The sequence below is a fragment of the Trachurus japonicus genome, chromosome 5 (genome assembly GCF_045865225.1).
Source record: "Trachurus japonicus isolate A0001 chromosome 5, Traja_1.0".
In the NCBI taxonomy this organism is placed as follows: domain Eukaryota; kingdom Metazoa; phylum Chordata; class Actinopteri; order Carangiformes; family Carangidae; genus Trachurus; species Trachurus japonicus.
The window spans coordinates 31,758,720-31,780,802 of NC_140911.1; the positions used below are offsets into that span (position 1 = coordinate 31,758,720).

General features: G+C 42.0%; 3 protein-coding genes across 5 annotated transcripts; 1 reads left to right on the top strand and 2 right to left on the bottom strand.

Moving 5' to 3' along the window:
• Positions 1-163: 163 nt before the first annotated feature.
• Positions 164-7,669, bottom strand: prxl2b (peroxiredoxin like 2B). Its single transcript, XM_085777493.1, has 7 exons — positions 7,472-7,669; positions 6,766-6,970; positions 6,243-6,294; positions 5,959-6,022; positions 5,798-5,873; positions 4,102-4,220; positions 164-430 (listed from the first exon to the last, which is right to left on the bottom strand). Exons 1-7 carry the CDS (start codon positions 7,532-7,534, stop codon positions 404-406), a joined length of 606 nt encoding a protein of 201 aa, XP_085633619.1. The 5' UTR covers positions 7,535-7,669; the 3' UTR covers positions 164-403.
• A 1,254-nt stretch (positions 7,670-8,923) lies between these two features.
• slc45a1 (solute carrier family 45 member 1) lies at positions 8,924-18,557 on the top strand. The gene is given in 11 exon segments (XM_085777498.1): positions 8,924-9,158; positions 9,793-10,233; positions 10,357-10,449; positions 10,620-10,844; positions 11,644-12,530; positions 12,630-12,783; positions 13,081-13,257; positions 13,369-13,574; positions 15,294-15,554; positions 16,772-16,840; positions 16,842-18,557. Coding segments are annotated over 10 exon segments (2,517 nt in total). The 5' UTR covers positions 8,924-9,158; positions 9,793-9,812; the 3' UTR covers positions 16,866-18,557.
• On the bottom strand, positions 17,888-20,546 carry LOC146987967 (uncharacterized). Of its 3 annotated transcripts, XM_085777497.1 has the most exons (6): positions 20,379-20,546; positions 19,741-19,770; positions 19,657-19,707; positions 19,177-19,240; positions 18,889-18,962; positions 17,888-18,788 (listed from the first exon to the last, which is right to left on the bottom strand). In XM_085777497.1, the coding sequence occupies exons 1-6, from the start codon at positions 20,427-20,429 to the stop codon at positions 18,717-18,719; spliced, it is 342 nt and encodes a 113-aa protein (XP_085633623.1). In that variant the 5' UTR covers positions 20,430-20,546; the 3' UTR covers positions 17,888-18,716. The 3 variants fall into 3 exon arrangements, with proteins under 3 accessions (XP_085633623.1, XP_085633622.1, XP_085633621.1); XM_085777496.1 differs by having other exon boundaries at positions 19,657-19,770; XM_085777495.1 differs by having other exon boundaries at positions 17,888-18,776; positions 18,876-18,962; positions 19,657-19,770.
• Positions 20,547-22,083: the final 1,537 nt, after the last annotated feature.

Consider the following 22,083-nt stretch of genomic DNA (forward strand, 5'->3'; position numbering starts at 1 on the left):
GCAGTGGCAAAATGTTTTTAAGTGGGTTACATTATGAGGAATACTTTTTTAAAAAGTATTATTTCCAGATATTCATTTTATAAAGTTATTACAATTAGATTAATAAAATACATTTGCTTCCTGTAATGTGTCATAAAAAACATGAAAAACAGTCTAAAGTAAGTAAAGTTAAAAATAAACACATTTATTACAATTATATTAAAATCATTATTAGAATGAATGTCAGAGAAGCTTTCAAGACAGATAATATAATATTATATTTCAAAACAACTGTCACAAATAGATCACAGGCAATTAGGAATATTGGCAGTACTGTAGTTGTATGTTCACGTGAACAATTAAACGACCTTCCACATGTTTCAATCTCCTGGAGTGTTGTGTGTTCAGGTACGAGGCGTCGTCATCACCGTGTACACACGTCGTCATTACACTGCAACAGAAGGTACAGAGGTTAAATAGCAAACAATAAGCATGTATGTTGTATGTAATGAGTCCACCAAGGTATGTGTCATTCAAACTTCACATGTTAAGTCAAATAACTGTCAGTCAGGCTAATCCCCCACAAATCTATTGATTTTAAGAAAAAAAAGTGATTTAACCTTGATGCAGACACCTTAGTTAGAGATTAGCTTCTACTGATGGCTAAACTAGACTTATTCCCAATTGTATGAACTCCAAGCACAAGGTGGTCATAACATCTGTGTAGCAGGCTGATAAGGGCTGATACTGTATATTTGCAACTGTGATGGAGAGCGACTCATACAGAAGGAGCACTGGACAATATTATAGCTAAACTCACATCAACAAACAGCTGTCAGTGAAACGTTTCTCATAGACACACAGTTAAATTATTTCAGTTTTTACATGAATTTGGAGGAGTGAGTCATGAATAAAGTAATACATATTGCCCAAATTAGTGCATTTCTAAATATGTTTTATAGCAGTTTGCTAATAAGAGAACAAAAGGGAGTACGTCATATTTCATTATTTGGTGGACAACAGTGCTTTAGTCAGTTCTGCATTTTGTCACCTTAATGAACTGTTACTTTAACCTTTAACATTTTACAAAAACTGCACCCGAGTCTGTGGGACTCAGAACACGTGAGTTTTACAGCTCAGTGAGCCTCTGAACAGTGTCAGCCTTTGATTTGAAGTCAGCATTTCCACTTCCCAGTCCTCTTCTTGCCTCTGTATAATAATTCTGTCTCTGATAAAACAAAAAAAAAAGGCCAAAGGTAAACCGGTCTCCAACTTCTGCTGCCAAAATCCATTCTGGAAATCAGCCAGTGGTCGATGAGTGACCGTGAGTGATTTTTTTTCTTTCTTTTTTTTTGTTGGGACCTGCTGGAATGCAACCATGAAAAATATTTAAAGCCGAACAGAGCAGCTAAGCAGCGACTTAGGTACTTATATTCAAATTCAACAAATCCTGCAGCTACACAACTTGAGCTGGGCCCCAGTTTCCAAAAGGAGGTCAAATAGCTTTTGATAGAAATCACCATCACATGTCAAACATGTCATTTCCGCTGCCTTCACAGTAAATGAAGAAAAAATGAATCTTTTTTAGAACTTCTGAGAAATGGTGAAGTCTGACAACGGAGAAAAGGAAAGCCATTTGCCCCAGCCTTTTGCAGCAAAGGATCTAAACCCAAACCAGAGATATTTTAGAGATGTTTGTCCAGACAGGCCATTAAAAACATGCCTTGCTTATGAGTTTCATTATGGCAAACACTGAAATCTCAAATGAACACCTAAGATATTTATCCAGGAAATAATATCAGTCTTTATGTTTCCTCGACCTTTAAACACATAATGGGAGAACCCCTGAAGAAGCAGATACTGTCTATCACATGTTTCAGCAGGATATGATTAAATAAGACACAATTACTTCTGAATGCATAACTGGATAATCACTCAAAAACCCTGATTTTATCTGGATCAGTCATTGGCTCCGCTGTGTATAGAAAGCTTTCACTTTTTCAGGACCTGCTCCTCGCAGTGATGTCAGCTAGCTTGTGACTCGTGTTCTTTTCTGCCACGTTTTGATACCCAGAGAAAAACAAGGTCGATTCTGTTCCTGGATGACATCTGTTGGCCTTCAGACAGGTCATGGGGAAAGTCTACGGTACATGTAGCAAACAGCTCTGACATACAGTAGCGAGGGCTGTGGGAAGCGAGCAGCAGAGCCGGGGGGATAAGGATGTTGAAGACCATGTGCTGGATGTCATGGGCATTGATGAAAGCCCTGAGGATCAGGGGACAAACCGCACGGTTTTCTGGACCGGAGATACAAGGTTCATGACCTCTGATATGAGCAATTCAGCTCTCAACGTGATATTATGGTACAGATGAGGGGCTGGATTTTTAGATTGCATTTATAATTCATTATATATTGACATCACAGAACAAGCATGATTAATGTTGTAGTGTTTTCATGCTGTAGTTGAACTGTAGTACCCTTCAGATACAGTGCCAAGTAAATATACGTACGGCTGAGATCTGTGCACGGTCCCTAACAGATAAACAAACAAATAAATAAATATCTCAGCCACCACTTGGTTTTGCATCAGAGTTTCACATTATGTTCTAAAATTGTTGTAAAAATTAAATATGAGTGTTTCCTGGATACAGAGCAGTAATAAAATTAACAACAAGAAATAAAAACATGTCCCTCTGAATACATTTCAACAATACTTGAATAAGCTGTTTTGAAAATTAAACTGTGTTATTTGTGTTGCTTGTATTTGTGTAAATGTCTGGAACCTCCGTTCTTTACTTTATTTTTCTCTTGTGTATATTTGACAATGAGGATTTTAGAGGCTGTTTATTACTTTGTCTTTGAGTGGTAATTCATTTTCAACAATGTTAACACTGTGAGATACAAACACTATTTAAGACTGTGCTTGTGAGGCTTCTTTTAAAAGAACCCTTGTTCCTTCAATACCCAGCAGCTATGGACCAACCTCCAATCTCCCATTTCTAGGAACGCTTTTAGAAAAACTAGTGCACATTCAATTTATCATTTTTACTCAAACACTATGGTGGAAATGTTTCAGCAAGTAATAGCACTGAGACACCCTGAGTAAAAAATAGTCAATAACATACAGATGCATTTAGATGTAAAGAAGCCTTCAGAGCTGGTACTACTTGATCTGAGATCAGCTTCCCACACAGTTTTTTTTTTACTGGTTTAGATTAGGATATACTGTAATTTATTCTAATAGATAAGGCTAGTCAAACCAAGTCAAGTCATCTTTATTTATATAGCACCTTAAACACAACACAAATTGCGCCAAAGTGCTTCACAAAACTAGACTACCATGGACTATTTTGTTGGAAATTTTATTATTATTTTATCATGTTTTCCGTTTGCTAATGATTTTCCAATACATTTTTATGTATGATCAGCTTTTTAACCCTGCATAAACAAATAAAGTTTTACTGCTTGATTTAACAACCAGCTTCTGCCATGATGATGAAAAACGTGGTAAAGACATGAAGCTCATGCTTGTTATCTCTGGCAATAATTTTATATCTCAGAAAGTTAAATCGTGTGTGAATGTCCTTGTGTGCTAGATGGTGAAACTTACCCTTGTTGAAATAATTACAGTAATTACTGGTACGTTAAACCTACGGTTGACTCTGTAGAGGACTGTAGGAGCGTTGTGATATCTTTGTAAGAAGAATAAATACCTCATAAATCTTGGGCAGGGCTGCCAGCACTGGTTTTCCACGCCACACCACTTATATGGAAGTTGTATAATGACTTTTCTTGTTTGTGCTTGAATAGCATTTTAAGTATAGAATTAGATACAGACTGGGATCATCACTGACAGACCATGAAGATGGAGTAATGAGTGTGAAATTATCTGTGAAGAGGCTCCTCTGATGCGTGCGTCTCTGCTGACGTAAAACAGAGTCTGCTGAAAGAACCTGACCTGGATCAATCCAGCGTTCCTCGGTAAACACAATAATACCATTTGCCTCTATTCGGTTTAACCCTTCGCCGCACTGCTCAAGATTATGAGGGGGAATATGTAGTGGAACATGGGAATAGCATGCATTATCATAAGACATCGTTATCATGGGATACCGCCTCACCACTGGCCTCTGTCCTGCCGCTACTTTGGCTGTGATACCCAAAGACTTGGAAATATCCTCCAGAGCCACGTGGTCTCCAGGTGAGTCCTGGATGAAGTGCAGTAGAACCTTTTCTCCACCTATGTGGAAAATAAACATGGTTAGAAAGTATCCATCGAGAGACAGCTTGTTGACTTAAAACCATACAGTAAAAGATTGTTATGAACAAACTCATGACTAGGTCACATTGCAGCTGTAATAATATACACTGCTTGTCCAAAAATAAAAGTCGCCATTTGGATTTAACTCTAGCTAATAGGTAAGAGCGTCCCATTGGATAATTACTGCATGGATGATTATGTTTCAGCTGGCAACAACTAATTTGACCCTAACTGATGCAGTCTCATTTCTTAAACAACCATGTCAGAAGACACATCCTGTGCTCGTGGAAAAGATGTTCATCTGTTTCAGAAAGGTCAAATTATTGGCATGAATCAAGCAAATTAAACATCTAAGGAGATTGCTGAGACTAAAATTGGGTTAAGAACTGTCCAACACATTAGTGGAGATCCATCATCTTCAAGGAAGAAATGTGGTCCAATGAGATCATAGAGTCCAGACCTTTACCCCATTGAGAATCAATAGGGTTAATGCAACTCTGGACGGAAATGCCGCAGAACACATGCTGTGATCAAAGCTAAAGGTGAAGGTGGTCCAATGAAATATTAGAGTGTGTGACTTCTTTTTTTTTGGACGAGCAGTGTATACCCCAAAGTCTAATTCAGCATAAAACACATTACATATTCAGGTGCTACTGGTGATAACAAAACGTGTACTGAAGGAAAATACATAAATGTCAGGATTCGAAAAAGTTCTAACCGTCTAAAAATATCCTACACAATTTAATAACTGACTATTATGGAACTAAATTGCTTCTTAAGCATTAAAATTTAAGCCTAAATCTCTTTCAAGTGGGCTGAGTGAGAACACTCCCCGGTGAGGACTTTCAGTGGAGCCAAGATTTTTTAAATTGCGCATTCAGACAGGACAGAATGACTTGTAATCTACTTCCTCCTGCTGTTTCCTTTCCAGTAGGTCATGCTGCCATTCCACACCATAAAAGCCAGCCCCTGCACACTCATAGAAAGATGGTAAGCAGGCTGTGTCTTTCTCTGATTGCCTTGCAAAATCGGACTCTGGCTTTTTCCTTCTTGAGTGCATTGAGACCATGTATGTAATTTGCAACATCGCCAAAAAAGAGAACTAGATCACCCATTAAATGTATTGCTGTGGTTATTTCCATTACTAACTGTCTTAAATCCGTTAAATATATTTATTTATTTATATTTTGGCTGTGAATCCTCTCCAACATTCTGATAAATTACCTGGATGATGTAACCCCATCCAGTAGTGTCATTTGCTAAATTTTAATTGTTTAATTGGTTCATAAAACATCTTTTCTTCTAAAGTGAAAATGAAAGGTGGCATCCCTGTGGGGCATCAACATTAAGGGTGAGTGGTTTGGAGGGGTCATAATGAGCCTCTAACCTCATTACACTCATGTGATGCACCACTGCCCTCTAGAGGAGAGACTGTAAAATAGCAGGTTTTAGATTGCAGTTCAATTTTTTTGCCCTCACGGACACTTTGGTCACCTTTGTGTCACATGACGGACCCTTATTAATCATCACCCCTTTCTGGTGTAAAATAAACGTACCTTTTGCCACAATGAGCATGCCTCCACTCTGCAGCAGATCTCCTGAGAAGTTTCCTTGTATCCCATCAGCACTGGCCTGAGGACAGCAGAGACAACATGCAGTCACTAAACTTTGGCTTTGCTATTGTGCCGACAGGAAACGCAATATGGAGGATATCTACCTTTGAAGCTACATCTCGTACTTTCTTCCCCAGAGCAGCAGGAACCACACTTAAGGCTGTGTACCTGCAGGAGAATGGAGATTAACACAAAGCAGATAATGAGTGGTCAAAGTTAATCAGTCACTTCATAATTAACCACATAAGCATGACAACTGACATTTTATTTTCACCATCAATTAATTATTATTTTCTTGGTACCATCAGAAAATATTTAACATATATTATATTTTATATAACAGTTTTTCTAATGGGTGCTAGTAGGAACATGGATTTACTGTACTCACCTTTTGAAGCCCAAATCCTTGTAGCTTTTCTTTTGTTCATCCACATAAACGGCTAAAAGAGATAATGATGATGAATGGTTATTTTCAACTATGCACAAGAATGATTGCAGCCAGTAATTAAGTCTAAACCTGACTAGAAAAAAAAGCCAAAGTGCCAAAACTTGCTCGTTTTTATTTTACTTCCAGTGTGTTTCACTTTCCAGAAAAGGGGGGAAAAAAGATTCTTAGCTCTTCATTTCTGAATTAAACTACATAAGTAAAATAGTTCAAAATGCACATTAGAGGGATGCTTGCATTTTCATCAAAACAAATAGGGCTCAATTTAAATTCAAAGGCATTTAACCATCATTCTAGCTAGAGACTTGAAGTGTTTTCCAGATTCTGATGCATGACAAAATGAATATCTTTTCTTGTGTATTTATGTATTTTCAATACTGACACTGACACTCATACAAAGGCTCCACATGGAAAACAAGGCAAAAAAGTCAATCATTTGTATAAGAAGTGCTGTAGTTCTGCTTACATCCTTTGAAAAACCCTTTTTCCTTGAACTCTTCCAGCCCAAGCTCTTCTGGTCCGATGCCCACCAGCGCCACGCCGCTGGCTCTCAGGTCCGGCTCCAGTTTGCTGATCTCTGATGCCATCCAGCGACACACCTGACAGCCAAACCTGCGCAGGAAGAACAAGACCACCGGCTGGTTCTGCCACAGAGACTGGAGCTCCACACTCTGAAACACAACAAGAAGAAACAGAATCATATTATTTATTCTCTTGATCAATGGATCAGCTGTTTTAATAATAACATGTAAAATGTCCACTCCTATTTATTTCCAAAAACAATGTCTTCAAATGCCTTGTTTGTCTGATAAACAAAACCCAATAATGTGTTCTTATGTACATTTGAGAAGCTGAAACTAGAGAAAATGTGATATTTTACCAATAAAACCATATGTTATCATTTATCAATGACATGATGAGTCACAGATTCACTCAGTTGGTGATTTCCTTCATATGCTCATTATGTCACAGTGGAGGTGTCATTATATCACTGCTGAGTGGTAATGGCAGGTTTAATAGAGTGGGACTCAGCAGGGAACGGGGCCCTCAGGGGAACATGTCAACCTGCCAGCTCGGGTTTTCAGGCTATATTAAAAATAGAGCTCATTTAAACACAGAACATATGGATATGTAACACTTTACACTTCAGAGTGAACAGCTTCGGGACTCACCTCTCCAGTTTCGGTGCTCTTCAACAAGTTTTTTCCAACCCTAGCGAGGTCGACGTTTGCCATTTTCTCTGTCTTCTCTCACCCAGAGTTGATAACGACGCACCCACCGTGTGTGTGTGTAATTTTATGGTAAATATGTTTAAGTAACAACCGCACAAACAGTTGCAAAACAGCTGCTTCCGCATACTCCCGCTGAACGCTCCCGTCCAATCAGAGCCCGTCTGTGCTGGAAAATGTACCAATTACAAAGCACGGTGGGTATAGCGGAGGCGGGGCTTAGCCGGGGCAATTTAAAACACGTGCATCTCGTCAAACTCCGTTTACTATTTATTTAGGCCTAAAATTAAATAGCAGCTATTTGCTTAAATGGACAATTTTCATTTACATACGCTGGAACATGCAGCCTATCGACCAGTTTTAACATTAGCCAAAGTGGCGGCAATAGCCCTATACTAGAAAACATTTAGGTTTTCATAATGGCGGTTGCATAAGGTGTGTGCAGGTGAGTTCAAAGTTAACGGGATTTATGGCGTGGGCTTTGTTTGTTCGCTTATGCCCAAGCTGTCATGAGCAAGTCACGTGTCTGCTAAGCGCAATCAGTGCATTTACCGAAGTGCAATTCGAGGTTTATTTTTACTTTAATATGAGCATTTTCCGCCACTTTATATTACCCCACTTTATCAGAGGGCAGGTGGTGTAGCTATTTATTTATCTGAGAGGTATTCTAGACAGTTCCTGTAATTATCAACCTACATACAAACACATAGGCTATAGTTACAAAAATCTAGTGTGTGTGGGGATAAATTATTAATTTAATGAAAGAAGTCAAATAAAAACAGATGATCATCTTGGTTCAGTGACAATGAATTCATTACAGCTACATAATGCTTCAGAGACCTCTCCAGTCAGAACAACTTGCAGATTACCTTCCTCCAAGTCAATTAGACACAATGAGGCTGCTATCAGAGGTGGCCCTAAAATCACCACTATTTCTATAGGGACCAGTCCATCCTAATGTAGTTAATGAAATAAAATATGGGGTCTATGACCAGTGATGCAATAAGCTTGTTGGGAAATTACTTAAAAGTACAGTTCAAGGCTTTAGGCTTACATCAGATGTCAGATCTCGCCTCCTTTCTCATATATTTTTGATGGTGGTGAAAATGAAATTCATGAAATACTCAGATCCTTTACTTATAGATGTTAACACATTATTATGCTGCAATATAGATAATATATAGGCTATAATATATATAAAACAGCTTTCTACTCTTGTTGCTGACAGGATGGAGCCAGTTTTATTACATCTGTCTATTCATGCACACGTGTCTGTTGAATAAGACATCTTTAATATGAAATCTTCATGTGGAGAGGATCTGCTAACTGGATGTGTGTGTCAGATGAGTGGAGCTGGGACTCTTCCGCCGGTGCTGATGTTGCAGGGAGGGGCGTGACGTCACGGGAGAGACCGGAGGAAAAGGCGAAAGGGGGAGGAGGAGGAGGAGAAGAGGGGGGCAAGAGAAGGGACGGAGGAGAGAGCGGGGGATGACTGCATCAAAGGAAAAACAAAAAGAAAAACAAAACAACCATGACTCCTGTAATTCATCCTCCGATCTTTACCAATCATAATGGTTGCTCTGTTCACCTACACTGTACGCCGCAATAAATGACAAGTCGCCCCGGTAAGGTAATTATTCTCTTTCACGTTTCACTTTGCACGCCTTCTTCATCCTCTACCACGGCGGAGTCGATTGTGTGCTCGTCACCTTTAGACACACAAATGTCAAACCCAGGAAAATCTCGCGGGGGGGTCTTTGTATAAATAGTCGATCGGTTGCAAATAGATTCTATATCGGTCAAATATTTCATTTGCATTTGAGCCGACAAAGTGACACGTTATCCCCGCGTATGCCTGGGAAAAGCCGTCATTATAATAATAACCCCCCCACCTCCCCCATTGTGTCCGACCTGAGCTGAGCTCTCTCCATGAAAAATTAAAATGGAAACAGGATGTATGAGAGCGGTGCCGCATACTACACTGCTGTAGTCAGCCACGCCGAGCACATGGGCTCTGCGCACAGCACTTTACATGCGCATTGGTTTGCAGTGCGTCGTGCCCATCATTGCTGTGCCATCGCTGCTGTGTTGCCGATGACTGCAGTGTCCTCTTGGTAGCACAACACCCAAGTTCCCCACATGCTCACCACGCCAAACCGTGGTTGCTCTTGAATGACCTCTGATTGGAATAATTAGATCAGAACAAGTTTTAATCATGTTTTATGTTTCTTCTTCTTTTTGTTCTTCTTTCTTTAATGCTGCAGTGTAAACTGGCTTGAGAGAGATGTCATCTCCAGGCATGGGCACCCCCAGTGACCCCCTTTTGGCCAGTCCAGGAGGGAGGTTGTCCACAGCTCAGGAAGGTTTCTGGAGGGGCTCGCTTACCAAAACTGCCAGCTTCCCCATATCCACCACCCGGCACCTCAGTCACCGAGCCAACAACTTCCAAAGACAGCCGAAGCGACGGAAGCTGATAAGACCGTCCCCGCCCCCGCCGCCCAACACGCCCTGTCCCCTGGACCACCTGGACCTCAGTGAACTTCCCCCGAGACGTTCCTTCCAAGAGCTGGTCTTTAACGGCTGCATCTTGTTCGGTATCGAGTTTAGCTACGCCATGGAAACGGCTTATGTGACTCCTGTGCTTCTCCAGATGGGCCTGCCTGATCAGTTCTACAGCTTGGTGTGGTTTATTAGCCCCATACTGGGTAAGCAGACAACTGATGGAAGTTGACACTGACACACTGCACTCATGAAAGTGCACTGATGTTGTTGTTGTTGCAGCACTCAATCAGCGGCCTCTAACCCTCTCCTCTGTTTTTGGCCTGAAGGATTCCTCGTTCAGCCTCTCATAGGAGCGTGGAGTGATCGATGTACATCCCGGTTTGGGCGAAGGAGACCTTTCATTTTTGCTTTGGCTATAGGTAACTATAAGACGATGGTGGTTTTGAAGAATGATTAAAATAACAGCTGTCTATAAAAACACTGCTATGTTGCTTTCCATACTTCACCTTGAAAACAACTGTCAGAGATCAAAACATTTTGCAAACTGTCGTTTAAACCTTATAAAACTCTCTTCTGCTTTTGTTTACAGGGGCTCTGCTTGGTCTAACGCTGGTGCTGAACGGGCGGGACATCGGAGGTGCTGTGGCTGACACAGCTTCAAATCACAAGTGGGGGATCATCCTGACAGTGTGCGGTGTGGTGCTGATGGACTTCAGCGCTGATTCAGCCGACAACCCGAGCCATGCCTACATGATGGATGTGTGCAGCCCAGAAGACCAGGACAGGGGGTTGAACATCCATGCACTGCTGGCAGGTAAGGAAACACTCACAAAAGTTTTACAGTAGTAGTAATAAGATAGAAGTATAGTAACTATAAATAATATTCAGTTGAATGAATAGTTCAACATTTTGGCAAATTCACCTATTGCCATAATCCCTATAGTTTTAGGAGTAAGTTCATAACCTTTAGTTGTCGGTGCAAGCTGTTTTTAGATCAGCGAGGCAGAGATGTGAGCTGCTCACAAAACGGTAGCCTACTTTCGCCTTTCCCTCAAAACTCATCAAATACACAATCCAACAACGCTAAAATGCTCTCGTGAATAAGTTATGACCTGCACATTTTCCACGCTATGAAATAATAACGTATAATAGCAAAAACTTGGAACTACTTGCGTTTTTGAAATCACAGCCGTGTCTGAAATGTAGTTTCGGTCATGCATTTGCCTCGAAAACAACTCCGTCTCATAACGTTCCATTATTATTTCATAGCGTGGTGAATGTGCAGGTCACAACTTGTGAACGTGAGTGTTTTGGAGTTGTTGGATTGTGTATTTAATGAGTTTGGTGAGGGACAGGCAAAGTACCGTGCGCTTCCGTTGCGTTAGCTGAGCAACTCGCATCTCTGCCCCACCGTTCTAAAAACAGGTTGCGCCGACAATTAAAGGTAATGAACCTACTGCTATGACTATAGGGATGGCAATAGGCGAATTTGCCAAAATGTTGAACTATCCCTTTAAGATATTGTGGTGAAAAGAGCAGCTATTTGAAAAAAAATTAAATAAAAGGTTGTCTTTTTGTCACCCTGTTATTTTCATTGTAATTTTCTTCTACAGGACTAGGAGGGGGCTTCGGCTATGTGGTGGGAGGTATCAACTGGGACCAGACACAGTTTGGGAGGTCGATGGGAGGCCAGCTACGGGTCATATACCTGTTTACCAGTATCACCTTGGTGATCGCCACAGCCATGACTCTGATGAGTATCCCTGAGCGGCCCTTACCAAAGAGCCAGCCCAACAAGAACTCCGGCAAAAACCACCTGAAGAGCCCCAGCCTTCCTCTTCCTCCTTCTCCCCCCGTTCCGCCGGGATCAACACTGGGACAGGATGAGGAAGACGAGGACGGTCTTTACAACTACAAATCTCGCCCCTCTGGCCCTCTGACCCATTCTTGCAGCGGCCTCAGCCTCGCCAGCCCCATATCGCCCCTGAGCCCCCTCACCCCCAAATATGGCAGCTTTATAAGTAGGGACAGCTCGCTCACCGGCATCAACGATTTTGCCTCCTCCTTAGGAACCTCCTATATAGACAGTGTGCTCATAGACTGTTACACTGGCCAGCAGATGCCACAGGCCCTGCCGCCCAACTCCACCGCTGCACCTCTGCCGCCGGGGGACTCCCCTCCTGCTGAGGAGTCCACACAGGGGCCAGGGAGTCATCCGGCCGGACAGACCCAGGCCGACGTGGCGCCCTGTCCGGCCGGAGAAGCCCAGGAAGCAGAAACACACCAGCCTGAGGAAGATGCACAATCTAACGGAGCATCTCAGGTCACAGCGGGTACCGGGGCCGGAGCAGGGTCCCACTCTGCTGCGGGGTCACATCGGGGCTCCTCTGCCGGTATCCTGAAAAGACCCCAGAGTCTCGCGCTGATAGAGGAGCCCTTGTCAACGCAGTTCGTCGGGCTGGAGAACGGACGCAGGAGAACGGTGACCTTCAGCCAGCAGGTCAGACACATACTGTGAAAATGGCAAAAGCTAGTTAGAGATAGTTGCCACCGCAGCATTTTTCTTAACGCAGTCCCTGTCTGTTTTTCTCCGATGAAGGTGGCAAACATTTTGCTGAATGGGGTGCGATATGAGAGTGATCTGAGTGAGAATGTGGAGACAGGAGAATCCCAAATGTCAATGAAGCTGCTGTGTATAGCTATCTACAGGATGCCGCCCTCTCTACGGAGTTTATGCACTAATCATTTTTTGGGTGAGGAAAATAATTTCCATTTATGTTTTGTTTTTTGTTTGTAATGTTTATTTCGAAGATGAAAATAGTAAAAGGCTTCCTGATTTGCTACTGAGCAAATTCTTTTCCAACACATATTTGAAAAGGAGTGAGAAGAAGCATAGCTTGTTAGCTCTCACCCCTATTTAGATTCAGTTTCGTAAAAAAAAAAAAAGAAAAAGAAAATACTGGAATAATTTAAAACTTAACAACTTCATAATAACTTCACAGCTTCAAAGTGAAGTGAGTTAAAACTCTTTGCTTCTCTCCGTGCTGCAGGCTGGCTGTCCTTTGAAGGCATGCTGCTCTTCTACACTGACTTCATGGGGGAGGTTGTGTTCGAAGGAGACCCCAAAGCACCCCACGACTCTGAGGCTTACCAACGCTACAATGCCGGTGTTAGCATGGGCTGCTGGGGCATGTGCATCTATGCATTCAGTGCTGCTTTCTACTCAGGTAACACTCTTAATTACATCATGGCTTGGGTAGCGCCACCCTGAGGAAGGAGTCATTTCTCACCCTGGTTGAATTTGCTCTCTGTTTCTCTATCTCTTTCTTCTTCTTCAGCCATATTGGAGAAACTGGAGGAGCGTTTCTCTCTTCGCACTCTATATTTTTTTGCCTATTTGGCGTTCGGTTTGGGCACAGGCCTTGCCACACTGTCCACCAACCTCTATGTGGTACTGTCTCTCTGTGTCACCTATGGAGTGCTCTTCTCCTCTCTATGCACGCTGCCTTACTCTCTGCTGTGTGAATACTACCAGAGCCCTCAGGTCAGTCCCCGGCTATGTGCTCGTCTTGCATTCACCACTTTGTAGTTGCCCTGGTGGTATTTGTAGAAGTGAAAGGAAAACCTCTCACAGTGCGAGAAAATCTGCTTATTCACCGTCTTTCATGAGTTAGATGAGAAGACTGATACCCAGAGATGCTGTGAGCTGTTGTGACTTGGACTTGAGTCGCTGTTTTGATGACTTGTGACTTGACTTGACAAAAAACAAAAGATTTGAGACTCAACTCGGACTCAGACTCGTTAAAGACTCTGGACTTGACTTGAGACACAATGACTTAAATGACTTTATTTATTTATTTTTAAAATGACTTTAGTGTTGTTCATTTCATTTTTTTAAGTTTGATTATAAAATATAAAATTAATATCTAATATTACTCGGTATGAGTGCAGGCTTAGAACGGTGTTGTCATGATTAGATCACTACCCTGTCAGTCAGTCATGTCCATGTTTGATTCCATGTATTTGACTGAATATCAGTAATTACAATGCAAATCAGATTCATTGTCATACTCTTTAAACAGGTTGGACAAATTGGCAAACTGACAGTTATCTTGTCTTTTCACTTTATTAAGATCAGATTATGCAGATAAAATTGCAATCATAAGGTGACTTGACTTGGCCTATTAAAGGGATAGTTCACCCAAAATTCAAAATTCTCATTATCTACTCACCCTCATGTCGACTAAGGGCTGGGAGAAGTTTCAGAGTCCTCCGTGCCTTCTCTGAGTTACAGAGGGGCTCCGTGCAGCACTGCATGTCCATATGATGGCTGCGAATGGGCCTCACTTTTCTTCGTCCAAAAAGACACACCAAAAAACATCCAAATACCTCCATAGTGCTGGTCTGTAATGTCCCTCTTGTATTGAAGCCCCAACATGAGAAATTGTTCAGAAAAAAATTAAATAAGTATATGTTTTAAGCTTGTTTGGAGCGGAAGCTCCCAGCACTGCTCTTCCTGGTCCGTCCAAATCTCGCACGATTTGCATTGACACCCAGTTCACGGCTCCGCAAATCGCACGAGATTCCGGCAGAGCAACACTGGGAGCTTCCGCTATAAACAAGCTTAAAACATATACTTTTTTTTTTTGGAACAATTTCTCATGTTGGGGCATATGGACATGCAGTGCTGCGCCGAGCCCCCCTGTAACTCAGAGGAGGCACGGAGGACTCTGAAACTTCTTCGGCGGACTCTGAAACTTCTCCCAGCCCTTAGTCGACATGAGGGTGAGTAGATAATGAGTGAAATTTGAATTTTGGGTGAACTATCCCTTTAAAGGACTTGACTTGACATAACCTGTGACTGGACTTGCACAAGAAAAAACCACGTGAGACTTACTTGAGACTTGCACATGTGTGACTTGGTCCCATCTCTGCTGATACCACTCTCATATCCATCCATAAATCTGCAGAAGCAGCAAGCTATAGCTTACCTTAGATTGATAGATAGCCTCTGCGAAGGTGAAGACATATACCTACCACCTCTAAAGCTGGAGAATTAACATTGTGAATCTTACTTACAAATACGACACATTGTGGGTGATGGGGCGTTGTGCAGCGGACTGTCTCTCTCAGCCTTTGTAAAGCTATTTGCTAATGGTGGTGTGGTATCCGTCTTCTCATCGAAGTCTCAGCTATAAAAAGCATAAAAGCCTATTTCCCATCATAATGAAATAACCGATCCTTTTTCCCGTATTTCCCGTAGTTTTGTGGCTCGTCAGAGGAAGGGACCAAACGAGGGATGGGGGTGGACATCTCTCTCCTCAGTTGCCAGTACTTCCTGGCTCAGATCCTGGTCTCGGTGGCGATGGGACCTCTGACCTCGCTGGTGGGCGGGGCTCAGGGAGTGATGTACTTTGCAAGCCTGATGTCATTCGTGGGCTGCCTGTACTCCTCTCTCTGCGTGGTGTACCACCTGCCCCCCGCCGAGGGTGAGCCCCCCGAAAGCGAGACTCAGCCACTGTTGGTGCACATTTAGAGAAGCCTCTTAATAATTTTTACTTTACCTCACACAGTCACACACGCACACTCCCAACGACACACACACACACACACACACACACACACACTCTCACGCTGTCACTTAGTGTCTGAGTATGTTGACCTTCACAGCACTGACAGGACAAACGCACTGTACATCCTGCCACACACTGTACAGCACAACTCCATATATAGTTTCACACTAATCAGCACTGCTCTTCTCAGAGCCAGACAGACAGACAGACATACATTGGCCACCGCTCTAATATGTGTAAACATGACCAGTGTGTTCATACAGTTGTGTGTGCTCATGCATTTTTTTCCTAACCTTTGCAAATGAATGTGACCTCTTGGAATGCAATGCGGGACAAATGGATCTATGTGTGTGTATGTGTGTGTGAGAGAGAGAGAGAGACTGTGAGTGACCTCTTTGAGTATAGATAAGCTCTTCTTGTGTTTGATTCTTTGCTGTAAAAAAAAAAAAAAAACTTGCATCATCCTTTCTTGCTTGTTGGTGTCTAGTATAGAAATGTTAATCAGCGCATACAGGCTAACCACAGCTTTCCCCTCTTTTTCCTCTCTTTTTTATCAGTTGCCTAACGTCTGCATGAGCAATGTAATCTCTCCGAGCCTTGTGTTTAATGTTTTGTTGTGGTCATACAGCCAAGAGAATGTCTACCTGCCTGTTTCTCTGAGTTAGCAACACGAGCATCACACATGTAGCAGGATCTTTCCGACTAAACGAATGTGCTGCCAGTGACCACTCACACTCACTGTTCCACGCTTAGTCATTAGCTCAAGAGCTCTTTTGGTATAATTTATTTAGCAGACACATACTTAATATTCACGTGAAGCTTAATCGCAGTTACAGAAGGGCTTCACGAGTTTAAAAAAACAAAACACTTTCCACACTGTCCACTCATAATCAGTGTGCTATCCCCAGATTTCACAGTTTAGCGATGGGTGACTCTCGGTCAAGCCCAGACTGTGAGTGCAATGCCAATTAAACACTTAATCAGCACACGACTAATAGTATGACACGCATAAACACACTCGTTCACAAAACTTCCAAAAACACAGAGAAATGTGTGCCGGTGGCAAATTCTGTGTGGGCCCTCACTAAGCCATGGACAGCCCTGTGAGCTGTCACCCTGCTCCTGGCCACAGCATTGTAATAATGACAGTGATTCTTGTCATTATCAGGAAGAGGAGAAGTTGAAACTGGGGTGTGAATCAGCATTCAGTCGGAAACCGAACAAAACAGAAGAACAAGCAAACAGAGAGAAGACTCATGTGAACTATGGGTAACCCCCCCGAAGGTGGACAACAATGAGACAAAAAGACTGTGGGGGTCCATAGAGCCAGCAGCAACTTCTTATTGGCATAATTAGGGCGCATGCTTAAGGTAGTAGGCTTCTGCTCCACCACGCTCAGCCCATCAACTCAGTGTAGTGATGATCTTACATTTGTGGGCCAAGTTCACCACCAAATATCAGACGTTATTCATCTTCCATACAGAAGAAGCCATCTTCATGGTACACTTGTTTTATTTTTTTTGTTTTCCATCTGTTGTGCCATGGCAAACAGTATGCTATGTCTGTTCAGCCTCAACACAGGCACCAAGTCTGATTTCAGGGCTTTGACATAAAGTAAACTTTGGTATATACCCTGTTTATAGCTTTTCATTGTGATGGTTTCATTGACTGGCTCACACACTGAGCGACCCAACATTATTGCTGCCTCAGCAGTGTCAGTAATTGCCTACTATTAAAGCCTCCTGGACTGACTGGATGCACGCCATGCTAATGTTTCCGAGGAAACTAATTGTATGGATCATGCTGTTGCAGCTTGCTTGAGAAAAAAAACAAACACATTTGAGCTTTTGTGTTATATGGTACCACCTATTGCTCAATATTAGCAGTGTTACTGTAAAAGCTACTTTTATTCAGGGTTCCGTTATAACTAAAATGATGATTTTGCCATTTTGGACTCCTGTGTGAATTATTGTGATTTTTACCACCAATTATCACTGTAGCCTGTACCAGTCATCACCCACCTTGATTTGAGGAAGTGATCTGCAGTCTGTTGTTACACCACACGGGGGAGCCAAGTGATACAAAATCAAAATCCATTGATTCTGCGCACCCTTTTCCATTACCAAGTGAGTGAGATTATTCCTGTTCCTTCCTGCATCTAAGCCAGCCATTTTCCATGTTAAGAAAAAATTGGGTCAAGTGACATCATCTACATATAAAGGCATGGTTTTAAAAAGCCAGTGATGTTCGACAAACAGGTAACAAGCACACAGAATAGATAAGCTTAAGTAAAAAGACAATTTATTTGTTTTATCAGAATATACAAAGCAGTGGCTGAAGTAACCGAATGTCATTCTGGTTCTGAAAAAGGCAGTCTTGGACACAAAACTGGGCTACCCAGCCATAACATAAAACTCATTGAAAACGTAAGAAAAACAAAAGTATAAATGGTACAAACTTGCGTGGAATGCATACAGAACAAATGACCAAAGCCTTAAGATTTAAGAGGGGTTAATTAACATTGCAAAATCCTGCCTCCATAGAACAAGGTCAAGCAGTCGTATCATGGAGGCGCAAGACAGAGCCCCTTTATTCATTTGCACCATCTGTTATGTTAACAGGGCAGCCAAGCCAAGGATTAACTAGCAGCTCAACACAAAAAATTATGCCTCAACTAATAATGCTAACAACTGTCCATTAGCCCCTGCTTAAAACTTATCTTTGGTCCTTTAAGTGAATCTGAGAGGTCAACATGAGCCTTGGAGGAGGTGAGCAGCTGCCTGTATGTATGAATCATCTGGTCAGCACTGCCATAATAGAGATTGTGCTTCTAACATACTGATATAAAACGTCAAAGAAAATGAAACAACTGATCTCATGGTGTGGCCCAATTTTGTACAAGTAGAAAAAAGCTCATTTTAAAGACCAATAAATAACATTTCATAAAAAAAAAAGGATGCAGGGCCACTATGTTTCAGGACTCCAGTGCAATGTGATAACATGGGAGCAAACAAAAAGAAATCTCTCTCAAAGGAACAGAAAGCACAAGCTCTACAACATGATGTTGACCAGGCTGGTAAGACAGTGCTGCAAACAAGTTGCAGGGCAGAGATCTAAGCCTCCACCTCTGCCTCTTTTGAATCTCCATTTTCCTCTGTCTTCGGCTTTTTTGTCTCCACCTTCTCCTAATGAAAGAAAGAGAACATTTCATGCATTAGCAAAGATTAAGAGATAACCAGATTAGTCAACACATATGAAAAACAAGTGATCACACTGTACTCCCACCTCATCCTCCTCTGCTGCACGCTTCACAGGCTGTGCATCAGTTTCCTCAGCAGGGGGCGCCTCCTTTGCCTTCTCTGTAAGGACAGTTTGCCACTTCAGAAAATACATCCTTCACTTCCAATGCAATTAAACAGAAAAGATTAAGCTATATAGCATGGGAAGTTAACATCATAATATCATTTTGGAGTATAGGCTACACAAGGACACAATATTTATGGGTAAAGTTGTTAAACATGGCTGCTGGAATCCTTTACTGCAAAACAAAAATGTAGTTTTCTGTGAACCTACCATCTCCATTCTTGTGTTCCTCCTCTGCGGTTTCCTCCACTTTGTCACTGTGATCAGCACCATTCTGCATGAGAAAGAGAGTTCAGTATCTTGGCTTGTTATGTGAGCAAGATTGTAGTATAATTATATTTTCAATAAGGGAAAAAAATCAAAATATAGAACAGTTGAAATAACCCTCTGAGAGTCTCACATTTACAGACTCCTCTGGGGACACTTTAAAAAAGGCATGTCTATGGAGGTCTTATTACCTCCCTAGGGGATTAGCAACCCCAAGCTCTGGGGAACCTCAGACTGGAGACACCAATGGAGACGTCCAAAGGCTTGCTAAATAACATCTGTGCCATTTCACAACCCAAACAAAGCACAGTGTGGAGAGCAGCTGAACAGGAGGGGGAGGCGGGTGCAGCGACACCTGCATGATGAGGGGTGCTAAGACAAAAGGCCATGAGGCTGCCTGGCCTGCCCTCGTCTCCAACTCACTGTGCCATTGGCAGGTGCGTCCCCGTTGTCCGTCTTCTTCTCGGTCTTCTTCTCCTCCTCCTTCTCCTTCTTCTCCTTCTCCACCACTTCTACTTCTTTCTTCTCTTTCAGCTCCTACAAAATAAAAGCACGTCCCTCAATCAATGTGACCTTATGCATAGAGTTTATTCTCAAGAGCCAAACCTTTCGTCACGCGTCTGGTATTTGTTTTTAAAAACATCTGAAGTGTAATTTCATTTATCTGTGTTAAAAATAGCAGTAATCACGTTGAACGTTATCATCCCTCGGCGCGAGTAATGTAACGTTATCGTTACCGGGGCTTCCCGCCCACAGCGGCACAGCTCCGCTTCACCAGCTGTACCGTTTCTGCCGCTTTGTCTGCTCAACAACGCGTTTTAAGCTAACCACATCACATTCTTTCAACTTTCCAGCCACAATATTTCGCCTTCAATTACCCGTAAATCACATTGCCTACGTGCGACAGTCGACAAATGCCATTTCAATGTAACAGTCATTTAGGTAAAACACCCCCTCAATTACTGTTTTAACTTGAGAGAGGTAACGTTGACGGTAACGTCGAATAATTAAACACTGTCGTATAACCGGGGCTAGCTTAACACATCGTTAACAACAATACAACAACTTAGAAAAGTTAACTTGACAAAATCTTTTCTCACACGACGGTTCAACAAAAAGAAAAAAAAAACTTAAATCAAACGCACCTTGGGGGTAACCTCTGCAGTTGTGGTCGTGTCAACAGCTGTGTCGGCCATGGCTAATTTTTTGAATTAATTTAGGTAATTATATCCCTGTTTAGAAAATGTTTTGTTTTTTTAATTTGATGGCTCTTTGGCTTCGTGTGTATAGTCCAAAGACGCTGAGATAGGAATGATGTCTGCCTGTCTCCGCTTTTCTCTCGACCTCGTTGAAAGTCCACTCTCGTTGGATGCAGCGGTTCTATCCCGCTCCTCATTGGACAGTTTCCAGCACCGGAGCATTCTATTGAGCGAAAGTTCTGTCAATCTCGTTGACATGTCCCGCCCCCTGGCTGTCTCGTCGTTGATTGGTCAATTGTTTTAAAGCGCTGCACTATGATGGAGTTTTTTTTTTTCCCTTCCCCACTACCCACCAGTTTGATTTTTCACCTGCAATTCGAACAATGGATGTAAGTAGTGGCCCGTTGTTTAAATCACAAGAATCTATTAGACTCAGCTGACGGATGATTATTGTGTATATGGATTGTGAAAGTTTCCACTCATGTGCCCACGCACCCCATCTTTTGTCTGAGCGCTCTTTCTCCGCACAGATGGGTATCAAATTACAAGCAAAGAAGACTAATGTGACGATGTGAAAACCATGCGGCCACTCCTCCTTTCTATATTTAAACACTTGTAACGAATGTGTTCCTGCTCAAATGTGCTTACACTTTCACTTTTCGCCAGATCTAATCAATTGAACCCTACCGGTAACCATGCAGCCTGTATAGCCTATTAAATATGAACATGACATCAAAAATGGATTTTAGTGAAATACAAAACCCGAGAGCTTAACCTACATTTTATAAGCTCAAGATTTCTTCCCTCTATAATATTAGTGTGTTACCTATAATTACCCACTGAATAATTATTTATGGATAGGCCTACATCTCATTTAACCATAGATTATTTCATTTTGGCCCTAAATAGATAAGGTAATTAAGCTCAATCAGTAGGGGACACTAATTATCTGTTTTATATGTGATACAAAGAAAAAAGGAAATAAATCACGTGTTAGGCATCAGAAAGATAAGTATTGCTGCTTTGTGATTTACAAGTCAAATAGATACTTGGTGTAGTGTGGCGTGGAACAGGCTACAGTTAATCTGTGTGCATACACAACCATGGGAAACCTAAACAGCATGTTTTACAGCTATTCTCTTATTTATTTGCAGAGGAAAGAACAACTTTCCACAGCAGAGGGGGCTGCACAAGATACATCACAGGGGGTAAGTCTGAATTGTGCATGACATAAGTAGCTACTCTTTGTTTTAGTCAATAATACCTGCACACACCAAAGTAAAATTGATAGCATGGACACTATGAGAGCAAGAACACACACACACACACCACTGAAAAGCTATCTCCAGACTTATTGTCTGTGTTCGTTAGAAGCATTTTGTCGTTTGATACCCAAAGCAAGTTGTTTTTCCCCTCCCTGAGAAGTTCAAAGTGAACTTTCTTTGCCGTTTCACACTTGCTCATCCAACTGTTAAACCAGAGGAAATGGCAACACACAAGTCTGTGGTCCCTGAAACACACATCTGGTCAGCGCCTCACTGTCATCGAAAACAAAGGCAAACTGATGCACGTATCTTTACATCACAGGTGAAATCAGCCCGGTTCGCGCCAGTGACCTACTACAAGTTTCAACCACATAATTTGACCATGA

Bases quoted from the DNA above. Each gene is read 5' to 3' on its own strand.
- prxl2b (XM_085777493.1), bottom strand. From the start codon at position 7,534: ATGGCAAACGTCGACCTCGCTAGGGTTGGAAAAAACTTGTTGAAGAGC. The intron at 6,971-7,471 runs GTGAGTCCCGAA...GTTGTGTTTCAG, and splicing joins AGAGCACCGAAACTGGAGAG to AGTGTGGAGCTCCAGTCTCT. The intron at 5,874-5,958 runs GTAGATATCCTC...TGCTGTCCTCAG, and splicing joins TACGAGATGTAGCTTCAAAG to GCCAGTGCTGATGGGATACA.
- LOC146987967 (XM_085777495.1), bottom strand. From the start codon at position 20,429: ATGGCCGACACAGCTGTTGACACGACCACAACTGCAGAGGTTACCCCC. The intron at 19,771-20,378 runs GTGCGTTTGATT...TTTATTTTGTAG, and splicing joins CTGCAGAGGTTACCCCCAAG to GAGCTGAAAGAGAAGAAAGA. The intron at 18,777-18,875 runs GTGATCACTTGT...GAGAAGGTGGAG, and splicing joins GGATGAGGTGGGAGTACAGT to ACAAAAAAGCCGAAGACAGA.